This window comes from Acinonyx jubatus, chromosome A3 (assembly GCF_027475565.1).
Source record: "Acinonyx jubatus isolate Ajub_Pintada_27869175 chromosome A3, VMU_Ajub_asm_v1.0, whole genome shotgun sequence".
In the NCBI taxonomy this organism is placed as follows: domain Eukaryota; kingdom Metazoa; phylum Chordata; class Mammalia; order Carnivora; family Felidae; genus Acinonyx; species Acinonyx jubatus.
In genome coordinates this window covers 137078406-137095644 of record NC_069388.1, presented here as the reverse complement: position 1 = coordinate 137095644, position 17239 = coordinate 137078406, and the positions used below count along the sequence as shown (strand labels likewise).

The 17239-nt window shown below is 56.5% G+C and overlaps 1 protein-coding gene across 1 annotated transcript in view; it reads right to left on the bottom strand.

Moving 5' to 3' along the window:
* The window catches only part of PXDN (peroxidasin), a 75446-nt gene that overhangs the window by 22063 nt on the left and 36144 nt on the right, over nucleotides 1-17239 (bottom strand). The window contains 11 exon segments of the mRNA XM_053201323.1: nucleotides 1082-1238; nucleotides 1968-2080; nucleotides 3119-3277; nucleotides 4319-4435; nucleotides 5399-5671; nucleotides 8185-8354; nucleotides 10355-10472; nucleotides 11853-12022; nucleotides 12881-12952; nucleotides 13315-13386; nucleotides 16253-16324. Of these exon segments, the coding sequence (XP_053057298.1) occupies nucleotides 1082-1238; nucleotides 1968-2080; nucleotides 3119-3277; nucleotides 4319-4435; nucleotides 5399-5671; nucleotides 8185-8354; nucleotides 10355-10472; nucleotides 11853-12022; nucleotides 12881-12952; nucleotides 13315-13386; nucleotides 16253-16324 (1493 nt within the window).

Genomic DNA, 17239 nt, shown 5'->3' with positions numbered 1-17239 from the left:
TCCTTAATGGTTCACTTTTTTTTTTCATTTTTTTAAAAGGCTGCCCTTTTAAAATAATTTTTTATTTATTTGGAGAGAGAGACTCAGAAAGCAGAAGTTGGGGAGAGGCAGAGCAGGGGGAGGGCAGAGAGAATCCCAAGCAGACCCCACACTGTCAGCGCAGAGCCCGACTCGGGGCTCGATCACACAACTCTGGAGTCAACCTGAGCTGAAATCAAGAGTCAGACACCTCACCGACTGAGCCACCCGGGAGCCCCCGTGGTTCCTATTTAAGAAGTGGCTTTAGGCTTAAGGCGTGGCGGGTGGCGGGTGTACAAACCAACCCAACCCCACTGCTTCCTGTGGGCACTCACAAGCCCGTGGAGAAGGCAGGGAGGCAAAAACACAGACCCAAGCGAAGGTGGTGGCCGCTCGGGATGGCGGAGGGGAAGCTTGACGGGACGTACAGAAGACGCAACTTTGGGTCCAACCTAACACTGTGGGTTTGTCCTGGAGCCACGGGGCACAGGGCAGCGACAGCGACACGTCGGGGATGTGAGCCTTCAGGAAGAAGGCGGCAGCATGTGGACAGAACAGGTGAACGAAACAGGCAAGGGGCAGATGCAGAGGTGGGCTCAGCGTGGCTCAGGGTCCGGGGTGGGACCGGTCAGTGATGACAGACACCCATCCCGAGAGGACACGTGGCCCCTTCCAGAACCGGCGCGAGTACAGTGAAGGGGCACTAGCCGCGTCCACTCCTGCCAGATGGGGACTGCAAATTACATGCTCCCAGACCCGAATGGGTTTGGATGATGACTCCACCAACCACCAAACCCCTCATCAAGAAAAGCTGCACAGGGCACGTGCCCACAGCGGCCTGCGGTCTCGGGGTGGCCGCCAGAGCGTGTGAGGCTGGGCAGGCGGCTCTCCTCTCAGGATCCCGGCAACGCCCCTGCAAACTGGGGGTGCCCTGCCTTCCCATAACCCTGAAAACCCTCAGACGTCAGTCTGCAAGTACGCTGGGCCAGGTGCCTTCCTGCTATGTGAGTCCACGCGGGAGAATGTCTGCCAACCTCAGGACACACGCGCCGAGGGGACTCACCGCTCACGCTGAGCACCATGCTGACGGAGGCCTGCCCGATAGTGTTCCTGGCCACACACTCGTAGCGGCCTGCGTCCGCGGTCCCGACGTCGTGGATGGTCAAGAACCCCTCGGGGCTGATATGAAACTTCCCGCTTTCCGTCACCTGAACCCCATCCTGGAACAAAGCAGAACAGAAATGATACTAAGAATAAGATCAAGAAGCAGGCGTTGTCTTTCTGGGGTGGGGACACCGCCTGTCAGGACCTCATGAGTGGACGGGTCACACGGACTGCGGTCACATCTACCCAAAACTAGAAAGAGAACATTTAATCCAATTCGGTGAGAGTTTTCTTAAACTCCTGCAAAAGATCCAGAGAAGACAAAGATAAGTTCCTTGGAGTCTCCAGGATTGGGGATCGGGGGCTCATGAAAGGACACCCCTATGTGGTGTGCACGACGGTAGGGAAGGCACAGAGCTTGGGCAAGGGCCAGCGAGATGGCCCCGTGTGGTCATGGCAGGTGAAGTCTGGCAGACCGTGGGGGGAACTCAAGCCTCCCTCCGAGGGACCCCTGCCCATGGCCACCCCATCCTCCGGGGACACGTCCCATCGAACTCGTTTATAATGGCTAAACATGGAAATGCACTTTTGCATTGGGCTTCAGAAAAACAACACGGAAGAATGCAAGAACACCCAAAACCTCCTGTATGGATTATGGGGCCACGGATCTAGCCAGAAGGTTTTCCTGGCTTTTGTCACGGGGGAGGTCGCGGAGAGGATGATGCTGTGTTGTGCATTTGCCTCGTTTTGCTCTGTCAGTAAGGGGCCCGCAGCATCTGCTGACTCCGAGAGGAAGCGCGCGGCCGGCAGCCACCCCCCTCTCCCCCGCCCGTGGCAGGAGCTACCTTGTTCCAGGTGATGACGGGCTCAGGCTCCCCCTGGGCACTGCAGGGGAGCTGCACGTTGGTGCCCACCTCCACCGTCCTGTCGCTCGGAGTGCTGGCAAACACCGGGGTAACTGTAAAGCAAGGGGCAGCCGGCTGACCACGGTGGAAACCCCAAGACATTTGTGATTTATGGCAAAAGGCTTCAGAAGAGCACAGCCCCTTGCCCGCAGCCAGGCCAGACCCAGGGCCCTCTTGCCAGTCTCAGCCTGTCACTCTGCCTCCTAGCCTTGTCTGCAGACAGCCGAAGGGCCGGAGGAAAGGGGAGATGGTCTGCCCGCGGCCCACGCTGGACCTGAGGAGCACGTCTGAAGAGCAGACCGCAGCCCTAACCAGCTCCTGTCTACGTGGGGCGGGGGGACCGGGACGTCACGGGCCCCGGAGAGAGCCTGATGGTTAGGACGGGAAACGCACACTTAGGAGAAGAACTTTCCTCACCAGGAAAGTGAGGATCCTGGCCCACGCCCACGTGGGAAGTCCTGGTGCCCTTTAGGGACCACCCACAGGATCTCATGCAACAGGCCATCCCACATGCTGCCCGTCGGGAATGGGAAGGTCAGCCCCAGCCGAGAGCAGTCCAGCCCGCCTGGGTAACAGGAAGACAGCCCAGGCCCCAAACCATCAGGGAAGGACCCCCCCAGGGGCTGGGGACCGTGCAGCACCAGCCACACTCCGGCTTGGGCGCCTCTCATGGAAAGAATGGTCAGACCACGCACCCACAAAGGACAAAAGGAAGACGTGTGTGAGGGCTCATGGGACAATGGGGCGAGAGACAGAATCCCTGGGACATTCTCAGGATTCGTCCATGGGTCAGGAGCTATCAGACCCCTGGCCACAGTGACCATCCCGGAAAGGATATGAGAGCCATTCTGTGAAGCGGGAAGAATCGGCCCCAGAGCACGGACAAGCCGGCCTCGTAGGGTTCCCCACGAGGAGCTCCACGAGCGGGACGCACACCTTATACCTCGAGCAGGTACGAGGGACAGGTGTTCAGAGGAAGAGGACACGCTCTGTCGCGAGCAGTGGCGGGAACCTTGGCCGCAGAAGGCCCGCGTCTCTGGACGGCGCATCCGCACAGAGCGGCGGGTCCACCAGGAGGGAGCCGCGCGTACCTCTGGGCTGCACGGTCAGGTGGGCCACAGCCCTCTGGGAGCCGATGATGTTGACAGCCTGGCACTCGTACTGGCCCTGGTCGTGGAGCGCCACACCCGAGATCCTGAGCGTTCCCGAGGAGAGGACGAGGTGTCGCCGGTCCACGGACAGCTGGCTCCCTGAAAGGCACGGGGGCGCCAGTCAGTGGGACACGCAGTGAGTGGCGGGCTAGAGGCAGGACTCGGGTACGTCGGTCAGCAGAACATCCTCGGAGCAAACGAGAAGCAGGGCCCCTGGGTCAGCACCTCCTGGGCGACGGTCCAGCCTACGGGGCGTGCGGCAGGTCAGGGACAAGAGACCCGTCTCCGCCTCCGAGAAACTGCCCAGAAGCAGGGAGGAGCGGATGGCAGGGACGCAGGCTAAACACACAGGAGTCAGGACACAGGGGGCGTGTGTGACGTCGGCTCGAGGACGGGCCACGGGGCAGGGGTCAGGGCGGGAGTTACTCAGAAGCGAAGGACACCCCAGGTGAGGGGGCACATGCCCTGGCGGAGCCCCTCCTGCCCAGAATAGAGGTGCAGGCGTTAGCTCCTGCCGCACCTGCCCGGGTGCTCCTCTGGTTTAAGGGCCCCTTAGGGGAGCTGCCCTCCGGTTCAAGGCAGCTTCTCAAGGCCACTCCCAGGGCGGAGCCCGGGGGCCACCTCTCCTCCCCCCACCTTCCCAGCCGGGCTGCCAGCGCCCCGGGAGAAGTCTGTGTCTTTGCGTCATCTGCCCTGCGGTTCACCAGCTGCAGCAGGAGAGGTGGCCCCGGGGAATCAGCGTGATCGACAGGCGGAGATCAACAGTGCGACCTCACCGCAGGTGGAGACACAGCACGACGGCCCCAGGAAATGAGCTTCCAACAGACATGTGCTACAGTCAGTTTCCAGAAACTTCTATCCTACATGCTAAGTCCCAACGAGATGCTAATTCAGTGTAGATCAAAAGCAAGACACAGACTACATGGGAGGAGCAAGAAAGCAGAAGGCCACCCCAGCGCCTTCGTGGACAGTCTCCTCCCCGTGTCCTTCTCGGCAGCAGTGGGTGAAGGCGAGGCTGGGACACGCACACGCTGACGGTCCCCACAGCCGGGACACCTTGGCTCGGCCACCACTCGGGCCTGGGCAGGGGCTCCGGGGCTGCCTGGAAAGGGCAGACAGACTTCCCGAGGCGGCTCTTACCTCCCTTGGTCCACGCTATGACCGGCTGTGGGTAGCCCTTGGCCTCACACTGGAAATCGACCGTCTGGCCCTCGATAACAGCTCTGTCCGCAGGGGTCACGGTGAACTGGGGAAGAGCTTCCGGAAGGAAAAACATGGGAAAGATCATTTCAGAGGTGGATCTGGGTAAAACCACTGGCAGGAGCATCAGGGTCCTCCCTCCGGGCAGGCGCCACGGCCCCGAGCGGCCAGCTGTGCCACAGGGGGGCGCCAGAGAGGGAAGAGCATGACGGCAAAAGGGCATCGGACGCTGGGAGACGTTCAGAGACCTCTGCTGACTCAGCCCCACCGCACACGCAGTGTGCGGACGGCGGTGAGGCTAACGAGGGGGTCCCGCTCCTCTCGCTGTGCAACGTCCGCTCGTCCTTGTGTGGCTAAGCGTCACCTGGCCCAGCTGTATGTGGGGACAGGAGCTGGTTTGCTGCCGGGGGTGTGAATCACACAGCCCTAAGCCCAGAACAGATCCGTGCGTGCAACAGTAACGACCAGACGACAGCACCACGCGGTTACGTGCCCAAAGAGGCAGCAGGACAGACTCACAGCAGACGGCAAGGGAGGGGGCTTCCATGGAGGAGGGAGGCTGGGGAAGACAGACACATCGGGAGAGGGCTGATCTCTCGGGATTTTGCGCTCTCCTGGCTCAGAGCTTCTCCTCAAATGCCTCACTGTGTAATCTATTAACAAGGCAACAAACTCACTAAGAGTCAGTCGGACGTTAGGAAACACACAGCTGAGCTCTTAAAACGACAGGTCCCGTCTGCAGCTGGAGCCAAACCTACTCCTGGGAAGTTCCGAGCTGAATGCAAGGCTTACTGATGGACTCAACACGCCCGTGCACACCGCCCACACTCGTGTGTTCGCCTTACACACGCCAGGTGCCCTACGTGCCACAGATAACACGGCCAGAGATAAAGCCCCGGGAGAAATCAACCGTCCTAAAAGTCTCCATTCGGAAACCGAAGTCACGGAAGTCGGAGGTGGGAAGTGCGCTGGGGGCGGGGAGAGGGTCTGCACGCGAGCGACGAGGGGCGCCCGACCCACCCTGGACGATGATCAGAGCCGCAGCGTGGATGCTGTCCAGGCTGTTGGATGCGAAGCACGTGTACTCCCCACTGTCGTCCTGCTGGACGTTCTGAATGTACAGGCCGCCAGAGGGGGTGATGCTCACGCGAGGGTCCTCAGGCAGGGGCGTGCGGTCCCCTTTGGTCCAGGTGATCCGCGGCACGGGGTGGCCTGTGGCGCTGCACTCCAGGGTGACACTCTCGCCGACCAGCACCTCCGTGTTCTGTGGCTGGATTACAAAAGCGGGTCGGGCTGTCACAAGGAAACACAAGTTCTGGATTAGTTTCCTCTGGCCAAGCAACAGGGCTCTGCGCGGGCTTCTCTCTCTCCAGGCCACTCGTTCCATCTATTGGCCTTAAAATAAAGCAAACAGTTTAATCAACACTCTCTCGTCTTCTTTCTCTTTTAAAGAACGTGCAGCCGGCAGGGATGTGCTGCCTCGTATGAGGGCCGTCAGTGCCCAACAGATGGCCGGGCGGCTCCCTGTTTCAGCGTGGATGGAGCAGCCCCAGGCAGGATCCTTACTTCTGTTCTTTCTGAGTACACTGGGTCAGTCCAGTCAAATCTTGCCAGAGCCTCTTACTAGCACGAAACACTGTTTTTAAACTGTATTTAGAACAAATAAAAATAACCCATTTCCTATGCAAAAAGAAAGCACAAGCTAGCTGAGCTAGTATGTTCCAGCTCTAAATCCAGAAGAAAGTCTGTGCCCCGAGCGACCTGCTTTGTGAGGGCATCCACGCAGCACGGAGCTCACACACCAGCGGCATAAACTGCCACGGCCCGCCTGCGGTGACGTGGTCACACACGTCAGAACTGAGAAGTCATACACCCCGTTACCCAGAGATCACTCTCCTAGGAGTTTACGAGCATGTAAAACAAGGTTTGTACCCCAAAAGGGTGCTTTTTAAATTCCTGTGATGTATATTCAGGCCGACACCCTTCTCCCCAATTCCGAAATCCAAAAACGCTCCGAACACGAAACATCTTTCATAATTTATTTGTAAAACTTAATCTGACGAGAAGCGTCTAGAGTCTTAACTTACTCCTCATCACGTGACTGCACGCAGCTCGCTGTGGGACGCGGATACGCTGGCTACAGGGCGGTGCCCGGGACCCCGCGAGCCAGTTAAACAGATTACGTACCAGGTGGCCCTGCTGAAATTCCCCCAATTTCTGATTTCCAAATGATATCAGACCCAAGAGGTTTTGGATAAAGGGATGGTGTGGACTGATAACAGCAAAAGATTTGAGGAAAAACCTCAGAAACTCCAAAGAACCAGTTAAATAGATCACATTGCCACAGATCATGAATTCCACGCAGCTGTGAAAAGGAGAAAGTAAGAGAACCAGTCACGTTCTGAGATGAAAAACAAGCAAGGCGGGGGCGAAGAAGGCAGCCCTAGCCATAATCTGGGAGAGTGGGGTTGGAGGCATGAATTTAGGGGATGAAGAAAGACACACAGAAGAACATTTCTGCGCCTTTCGTGTTCGGTTAATGTTTACTCTGTACTAAACACATATCTAAAGAACAGATAATAGAAGGTGCAGAAATGATCCTAATATTAGCATTTCTGGAGGATGGCAAGCTAGAGACCACAAAGCCATCTGCAGGGGCAAGAACCCCAAAGTCAAAGCCCACCCGGAGGGCACGTGCAACTGTGGTTTGAGAAGTGGCTGTTCAGAGCCTGTGGAGAAACAGAGGCAAAGGCGAGGACAGCTCTGGGTACAACTGCGCACCCAATGTGGACAGAGAGTTGGCATCAGTCGAATGTGGAAATAAATCTCCTTCAAGTTTTATTAACCCAAAGCTGGTCCTCATGAGGGGCTGCCGCCTGACTCCAGCTCCAAGTGAGAAAGAAAGGGCGAGATTCAGAAGTGCTAACTATGCTATGACCACACAACACACGAAGCACAAAATGTTTCATACACCGAAAAATCAGAACACAGCCTACTTTGGAGACAACAGTAGGCGGTGATTATCGACTCTGGTAACTTAAGGTCACGTTTATATTATCCTAGGGAATCACTGACATCAAGGAACCACGCTGTGGCTTCCAAAGTGGAAGCAGGAAACAGAAGATGGGCAATTATTCCAAAATTAGGCACAGAATACAAAAAAGACTGGATAAATAGTCCCAGGATGCAAAACTTATAAATCTAAATATGTTGCTCATGACAATAAACACAAATGGACTCATTTTAAGAAAACATCAGGCTGAATTCCTTCTTAAAAAACAGAGCAAAGGTCGAGGATTACCTAGGACCACGTGCTCCGACATCTCCGGGTGAAGGAATTTCGCTGCAGACTAGCGCACCCGCGCTTTGCCCACTTCCAGCCAGCATCCTGCCCACTTCCGGTCCCGCGCCCTCCCACTTCCTGCCCACTTCTGGTCCCGCGCCCTGCCCACACCCTGCCCTGGCCCTGCCCATGCCCAGCCCGTGCCCTGCCCACTTTCTGCTCTCATCCTGCCCCCATCCTACCCATGCCCTGCCCATGCCCGCCCTCACCCTACCCGTGCCCTGCCCACTTCCTGCTCTCATCCTGCCCACTTCCTGCCCATGCCCGCCCTCACCCTACCCACTTCCTGCTCTCATCATACCCACTTCCTGCCCATTTCCTGCTCTCATCCTGCCCACTTCCTTCCCATGCCCTGCCCACGTCCTACCCGTGCCCTGCCCAGCTGGGTGCAGGGAGGGAGCCTGTGCGCCACGAGCAAGGGCAGCTCTGGAAGGAACCCTCATGTGGCGTCCTCTCCACGTACCTGGAGACCCAAAGTACCTGAGGGTGACTTCTTGTGTTTTCACCTGCCCGGCGGCATTTTTCGCCATGCACTGGTAAATCCCCTGGTCTGTCTCCTGTGTGTTTTGGATCATCAGGGTTCCATCATCCAGCAAGTTGAGGCGGGAATCTGTGTTCATGCTCAGCTCGTTGCTGCAAAGACACAAACCCGGCACGCTCAGACTCAGAAAGCTCCAGGAGGCCCAATCCACACCGGAAGACACCTGAGCACGTGGGGAGGCAGAGACGCCATGCCTGGCCTTTCCAGGACACTTTCCCACCCCCGACACAGTGTCCCACATCATTACCATGTCTGGGACAGGGGCGGGCCTAGTGCATCACTAATTCCTGGTTACTTTTACTATTCAGTTTCAGTCTATAAAGATTTTAAAGTTTGGGCAACTGGGTGGCGTGGTCATAGAGGGGTCCCACTCTGTCCCGATTTTGGTTCAGGTCATGATCTCAGTCTGTGGGACTGAGCCTCTAGTCAGGCTCTGTGCTGACAGCATGGAGCCTGCCTGGGATTCTCTCTCCTTCTCTCTGCTCCTCCCCAACACTCCCTCCCTGTCTCTCTCTCTCTCAAATAAAAATAAATAAAACAAAAAATATTTTTAAGTTTCAAAGCGGTCCTCTTTCCAAAGGGACACAATGAAAATAGTGGGAAAAATTCAAAAGAAACATTTTCCTTGGTTTCTGGCAAACTGACTCAAGAAAATGGGACAGAAACATTTGCTATCATTAAAGCAAATGATTACATACACTGACTGACAAAACCATCATTGTTGTGAGCATTTCCCTATGGACGCCACTCAGAAACCTACAGGCTCTCGGCTGAAGACCCGGCCAGGTGTGAGAGCCCCCTTCCCCTCCCGGCTCACACACCTCTCTCCCTGCACCAACCCACCGAAAGTGACATCCGTCCTCATCCACGGGGTTTTCTGGATGGAAGCAAGAGTCCCCCCAGGTTCCAAACGTAAGAGACTTACTGATCTGGCCCAGCTCCCTTCCATAAACATGATGAGCCAGCAAGTCGGGAAGGCAGGCCCACTGGTGAGGTGGACTAACAGGGGAGGCAGGTCAGCAGGGGAAGCGGACCCACAGGGGAGGCTGGCAGGTGGAGGCAGAGCCTAGCACCAGACGCCAGGCCTGGGGTTAATGGAAAAGGCTCAGCCGAATTCATGCCTTTCTACTTTTCAAATACACACGTACTCCTCCTGTATTAACTCAGGATTTTAAATCTTGACAACTCCAGAGCCATCCAAGAGAACACCCTCTCTGAGGACCAGGCTGGCACTGCTCACATCCTGCACGGCACTGGGCCCGGGTCATAAGGACAAACCCAGGTGTAGACGAGGCTCCCAAACTTCACAGGCAGGAAAGTGCTGCCCCTCCTGCACCCGATGGCTCTCTGATGCCAAGCTCCCCAGCTTCCTGCGCATCTTCTCTGTGAACATGGCCCAGCACTGGGAGGGACGACGGCTGGGCGGGCGTCTGAGCTCGGTCACCAGAGGGTCCTCTGCGCCCTGTTACGACTGAACGGCCAGCGAGCTCAGAGTGTAAACGCCCACAGCCAAGATCCGCAGAAAAGCCTGTCCGTGTCCTCGTGAGAATGAACACAGAAGCAATGACAGGGGGTCTCACGCTAACAATCTGTTTTCAAGGAGTCGGTTCAGAATGCACGCTGGAAAGCGTTCCACGTTAACACGAGGCCCCGGGAGCCACGTCCTCCGACACCTGTGCCCCCACACACCCCAAAATGCTTGTGGACGGAAGGGAGGACGCTCGTTTCCTGAGGCCGATCAGACGTGCAAGGAACTAACTACAAAAGTGCCCACTTGATGGGCGTCCCTGAAGACGCTGTCCCAGCAGGAAGGAGCCCTCCTCACCCAGGAGGACGGTTCCAGCTTCGAAGCCCCAGTGACTGCCCTCCCCCCAGATCCGGGCGGAGAACCAAGCCTCCCTCACGCCCCTCACCCCAGGCAGGGGGAGTAACGGACGGCCCCTTACAGCAGAAACGATGCAGAAACATTCTCCTTTAGACCCTTCCCTCCACCAGAGAGGCCGAGAGTGTCGAGGGGCCCACAGGGTGGCGGCGTGGGCACATGCCCAGTGGTGCAGACGGGGCATCTGGGTGGACAGTGAAAATCACTTACTTGTTTCGCAGCCAGATGATCTCGGGTTTGGGGTTGCCTTCTGCTCTGCATGTGAAAAACACAGTGTTCCCCGAGGTGACATCTGCATCCTGGGGCTCTGATGTGATCCGGGGCCTTTCTGTGCCAAGAAGGAAATGCAGATCTTCTTGGTTTTAAACAGTCCCGTTAGAGTCAGCAAGAACCCAAACCAGATCTCAGGTTTAAGAGAAAATCCCAAGTGTTCAAACATCCATCCCAACCACAATGTTCCCACGAAGATGACAGACGGGCATCTCCTGGGAGACAGGCTGAGTTTTACCCAGCGTTTCTGACCCTCAGATAAACCCGGCGAGACCCCTGTGCACACAGCAAACTCCAGGAACAGCTGCTTTGGGTGAATAAAGCAATAGAAAACAAAGCCTTTTAGCTAACGCACTCCTGAGAGCAGAAAGTTCTACTGTGCAAGGCAGGACAGTAGCGCGTCCTCGTCCTCTGTCCTCCCACTCCTATGGCCCTGGGACCAACGAGCTGCCTCCTCCAATCTGCTAAGGGGGGGGCTGCCCCATGTCCTCCTCCTCCACGAATACGGTGGCAGGAGGCAGACAAAACCCGTGGCCCTTGAACTGGGGTCCTGTTGGTTAAGTCAGAGGTGGCTGGGGAGCAGGACCACCCAGGGCAGCTCTGGGACACCAACCGTGTGGTGCATGGCGGTGACACACACACACACACGCGCGCGCGCGTGTAGATGTCAGGGGTCAGCCGGGCACTCTCAGCTGCGGCCTCTGGCCTCTGTCCCAGGAAAGAGCCTCGTCTGTGAGGCGCACACAGCCCAGCAGTGCTGCCTGCGTGCGGCATGGCTCCTGCTGGAGGACAGTCGCACAGGACGCACACACGTGAACAGGGCCTCTGACGCCGCACACTATTGAGGCCGGGCAGGTGCACAGACGGGTGCACACGTGTAAGGACAGTTAACAAAGGAGTGCAGACGCTGGCTGGTTACTCACAAAAGCTGCTGATTTCTAGTTTCGTTACATGTATTTTCAACACTAAAAAAACGATGATGCTTTAGAGAAATGGGCTTCAGCACCCCAAAACAGTGCTGCAATTAAAAGGCTCAGCCGCACCAGGCCTTGGGCACTGCAGGACTCTGCCCCGCCGTCGGAGTTTGGCCCTTCTGGTGGTCTGCGTCTCGGGGCTGTGGCCGGAGGCCCAGCCCAGTGCGCAGAGGCAGCCGGCAGCTGCAGCCTGTGTGCACGGGGGCAGGAGGGACGGGGAGGCAGGGACAGTATGACCCAGTTTGCTCATTTTGCAGGGGAGCCTGAAAACAAAAGCCAAGAAACCCCACAGGCACTGAGAGATGCTGTGTGCAGACCAGGGCTTTGCCAAGGAGCGTCCCTGTCAGTCCTACAAGGATCTGATGCAGGGACGCCGTCCCTGCAGGTGGGCAGGCCGTGCGTACCACACCCCCTGGGCGCCAGCACGGGGCTCTGGGTCCCCCTCGGCCCCTGGCCGCACTCACCACAGTCCAGCTCTTCAGGGGTGATCGTGGCCACCGAGCGCCCCTGGATACGTCGTGGGTATTCACAGGTGGCGGCTGCCTGTGCGTTGCCGGACTTGGCGTAGGTTTTCAGCAAATCCGCCAGCCACAGGATTTCACAGTCGCAGTGCAGCGCGTTGGAGTCCAGTCTCCTGGGACAGGGAAGACGGTGAGACGTGGGGACGAGCCCACCCCGGACGACCTGGACGCGTGAGCCTGTGCGGGGCCTGCCGGACACAGGCCGGCCAGGAGCGTCCAGGCCGCTGGCCAGGTCCCCACCCCGGGGACCCCGCCTGCCTGCCCGGCCCTAAGCTTGCTCTTCTGGCGACCTCCCTGCTCCCTCAACACCAAGTGCCCCTCCACCTTCGCCAGAACGCAGTCTGACTTTGGCTCGTTTCTTTGTCCAGAAGCAATCCTAATTAGCGAGGGAGGCTGTCTTATTTCACCTTATTTCGCTCTGGACCTGGGCTCATTAGCATGATCTTCCCCTTTTACTGATGTCGAGCTCCTTACGCTCGGTGACGGCCAACCACAGAGCGGCGGCCCTCCTGACCGCGGAGGAAAACACAGAAGGGCGTCAAGCAACGTTCTCGACCGGCACTAACATCCCTTCCTCTATTAAAACACACCACCCGGTACAAGAAGGGTGTTGAGAGGTCTTAGAAACCGGGGGACCAGTTTACTTAACGCCCAGCTCTGAGAACACTCAAGGGCTGGGGACAGGACACAGAGTCCTACACGGACGTGGTTCCACCACCAAACTATGCAACATGGAATTAAAAATTAATCTGAAGGATGTGAAACTGATTTTAAAACATGTCTTGTTGGCCTCTGAAGGGGTCAACCTGCTCTCGGCTGTGCCCACCGGGAGGGTTGACTGTGCCCTCCGGGTGTCCCTGTACTTTTCTGCATGTGACATACCCCGCAGCCCCTGGCACAGGACCCAGCTCAGGACCTGGCTCAGGACCCGGCCAATGGCAGGGAATCGGCTTCTGTAAAGACACACTTACAGTCTCTTCATGGATTCCAAGTGACTGAATGTTCCTGGAACCAAATGTGTGATTCGGTTGTTATGTAAAAATCTGTTGACAGAGAGAAAACCACAAACCAACTTTTAAAAACGCTTCTTACACATGTAGAAAAGAGTACAAGCAGTCAAGGAAGTGAGTTGTAAACAATACCTCAGCGACTGCGTTTATGGGATACAAATGAACTTGAGAACAATATTTACTTCAGAAAATAATTCGATTTTTTTTTCTATTTTATCACCATCTCCAAATAAAGAGAAAATTGTGAAGTCCCACTTCTGAACTGTTAGACAAGGAACAGAGATTTGCTCAGGTGTCTGGACAGGCAGAGGCCCCCTTTCCATCACAGAACCTGAGGGCACGCCAGCCCCCAGGGACCAGCGGGAAGACGGGAGGGCAAGACGAAATCAACTTACAGCCTTTCCAGCTTCGGCAAATGTTGGAATGACTCTGGGTCCAAAGTTTCTATCTGATTAAAGTGCAGGTATCTAGACAAGTTTTTAAACAAAAGGAAAAAGAGAAAGGAAACATTTGAAACAATTTTACTTTTGCTGATCTAGATTTTCTGCTCAAAAAAATGGTTCCTAAGTCATTTCAAATTCGTATGTCAATAGGTGACTCTCTAGATTTCCTACACTGTGCAGAAAACACGTGAAGTAATCACATAGTAAGATGAAATACAATTAAAAACTGGGCACAGACTGTAAGACAGACAGCAGGGACTCTGACCAAGTCCCCTTCAGGCCTGGGGCCTGGCTGCTTAGCCCGGGGACCTGCTTGCAAAGCACACGGACCTTCGCAGGAAAAAAGCCAAAATACTCTCAATTGCAGCACACGTTAAGTAGGTGCACGCCGTCATTCAAACCTTCTAGTCTGTATGTGAATTTAGGGGAGGATACGCGTGTACGTTAATGTGGGGGTGAGCATACCGTCAGCTCTGGAAAGAACTACAGGAAAAATAACACAGCACCAGGCTTAGTAAGATAATGTGCTAATTACACAGAATATCCAGCATTTATATTTCATTTAACTATGTCCCCTTAACTTTCCATAATTTACACATTTTTCACCACAACTAATTTCTCCTCATTTTCCTCAATTACTGCTTTTCTCACTTTGGAAATTGGTGTGTTTCCCCTTAAGAAAAACACCAGAAGTGGTCTTAGGACGGGGTGCTCCTGCTGCAAGCCCCCCACCCACACGAGGAGGAGGGGGGTCCCCGCCTTCACACAGGCGGACTCTGGGAGGGGATGCTGGGCCCAGCAGCTACAGGCTTCACCCCAAACCCAAACGCCAGAAAGCACTCTGGAAACGCACCCAGATCACTCGGAGACCTCCACTAACTTTGAAATTACTGTAACTTGGGTCACCAGAGTTCAGTTGTCCTCCCTTGCCCTCTGTTCCTGTCCTTGGCTCCCTGGGAGGGTGCACGGTGTCCCCCACCCCCCGCCAAGTCTCAGGTCATTGCCAGATCCACCTCCCGTGCCTCCGTGACACCCGCGGACAGGTCCCTGCCCATCGCCCCGCACACCAGGGTGGGAAGCCCACGAGCAGGGAACAGAGGGGACACGGGGAGAAAATCCACAGTCAGCGGCCATCACAGGAGGCTCCTGGAGGGGACCCCCATCGGCAGGCAGGGGGAGTCCTGGGGGAGGTGCCCAGGGAGGAGGTGGAGGAGGCAGGAGACTCCCCGGGGCTCTGGGCGGCCTGGGGGCCACCCCCCTCCCACGGCCCCAAGACGGCCGTGAGCCCCAACTCCATCTACGCTCTCTGCGTCTGGCCACACGCGTTCACCACACACGATGTGGGCCTCCCAGAAACCCGCTGGGCAGAAGCTCAGCAGACTCCGGTGGCCCCGGGCTCGTCCCAGGGGTGTGGAGGGGCTCCTGCCATGGGGACGGGACCCCAGACCGCAGCCCGGGCACACCCACCAGAACAGCCCCGTCTCCTCGCACAGAGTCCTCCTCGTGGCGGGGGGCCTGGTCCTACGTGTCTCTGGGTCTGTCACACTCTCGCCGACCTTCAGGTCATGAAGTCCCGGTGGCAGGGACCCTAACTCCCTAACCCGGGGTTTCGAAGGCATCCGGACCCAGGATCCACCGTCTCCAGCCGGTTGGTTAGAGACCCTGCTCGGGGCTCCTGGTCCAGTAAGCCTCACTTCCCCCAGACTTTGCCCCTTTCTTCCTGGAAAGTAGCTGGCCTCCCCGCCCCCCGTCATCAGAATGAGCTCCACCTGCTTCAACTTTCCAGCACATTTAAATCAGACGCGGTTTTCTAGGTGTCGGCTACGATGATCTCACTGCCCCGTCCCGGGGGGGAGTGTGTCCCTTCGTAAACTCTCCTCCACCTGGACGTTTTCCAGACACTTCCGTGTGTTTCTGCAAAGCTCTGAACTTTTTGTCCCTTTCTCTCTGAAGCGAAGATTACGCAAACACTTCCGTACGACCCCTTCCCTCCCTGACATCACAAGCCACGCGCAGTGAGCTGAGGAATGCAGGTCCCTCCCGAATCAAAAGGGCCTCGACACATGAGCACCGTGTGTGCCCTGAGGCACTGTTTTCGGGGTGCCCGCGCCCCAGTCCTGCCGGGGGTCCCCGTGCAGGCTCTGCGCCCGGCCGGCCGAGGAAACACGCACACGCGTGGGCGGCCGTGGGCAGACCCCCTGTTACAGCAACCGGCCCCGTCCGGCTGTGCGACTAAACTGCGGGCAGTTCTGGAATCCTCCAAGTTGTTCCAGCTCCACAGCTGAAAAGTCAAACAAACAAACCAGAAAGAGACTCCCGTTGCCTGGAATTCTACTTAGAAACGAACGTGCTGACTTCACAGCAATGGAGGACTTCTTGTGCGGCCACGGAAACGACATCCACACACACTAACTAGAACCACGTGAAAAAGTTTATTTTCTCCGAAATCATGACGTCATAAACGAAGGAAGCTGCACGTGCGCAGAGTCACAAAAGGAACCGGCGGGCAATAAAAACCACCTGCTGGCCCCGCGGCGCCCCGGGTGCCTCTCCCCGAAGGCCCTTCACTTGTGTGCGAGCCTGTCCCTTAACTCGGGAGCACCATGAACACAGGGGCCACTGGCTCTCGCTGATCTCTGTATCACGGGGGCTCAGCACCGGGCTGCTCTTGGGCAGAAACCAGTCCCGTCCAGGACCGGGTGGGTGGGGGTCAGACAGACAGAGGAGTAACGAGTCAACCACTGCTTTTCCAATCGGCATGCACACACGCCCTACTCCCCGTTAGTACAGACATGCATCGTGCAGACAGCAAACTTAGTTCATCTTCCCTACGAGAGGCAAGAGGGCAGGTGACATCCAAGGCAGTCAGGCGCAGGAGAGGGACACTTACAGTTGTTCTAGAGAGGCAAGTCCCTTAAACGCTTGCCTGTCAATTGACTGGATCTCATTCTTGTACAAATAGCTGAAACAAGAAACGAGGGGAGGATTAGCACACACACGAGACACCGTAACTCCAGGTGGAAAGAAGAATTACGTCGACACATGGAGAGGGTTTTAAAATTAACGACTGTATTAGAATACACACAACACATTTACACGGCAGCGTGGTTACCCTCCTGGAGGGACAGTGTCCACACACGGGACGCCGTTGACCACTGCTCTGTCTTCAGACCAGTCCCTGGTTCTGGGAGCATGGCTTGCGACTCGTTCCCAGTACACTCGCTTCAAAGCTCGAAGGGAATAAAACCATTTCCCCACAAACATGTAGTATGCGTTGATCATAAGACGCTGTAACTGCGGCATTTTGAGAGACCCGGAAACAATTTGGGGAGCGGACAGTTCGCACCCTGCATGTGCCCTGCAGACCTCCCCCACCAGGGTCCCCTGCTGGCATGTCAGAAGAGTCACAGAATTGGCTCACTGCCTGTTTTGAGATGGTCTGCAAGCTAAGAATGGGTTTTACATTTTTAACTGGTTGAAAATTTCAGAAGAACATTAACACCTCACGACACAGGAAAAGTATGTAAAGTGTGAATTTCAGAGTCCGTAAGGACACGGGACACAGCCCGGTTTTGTTAGCCTACGGCTGGTGGGGGGGCCACAAGGCAGAGGCGGGGAGCCACCACAGACGCTGGATGGCCCTTCGCAGAGTCCGCCACATCCTGAACGGACCTGCCAGGGGTGAGGACCGTCCCCAAAGGGCCCAGGTTCTGAGGACATGACTGGCCCCAGGTACCATCCTCATGAGCCCTGAAGGGCCATGGTGAATACGAGGTGATCTCAGCATCAGACAAAGAGGCTGGCGCCCTGGGTGCCTCTGCCTGCTGTGGACGCCCAGCGACCGGTCAGCACACACAGGTGCCAGCCTGGGACCGCG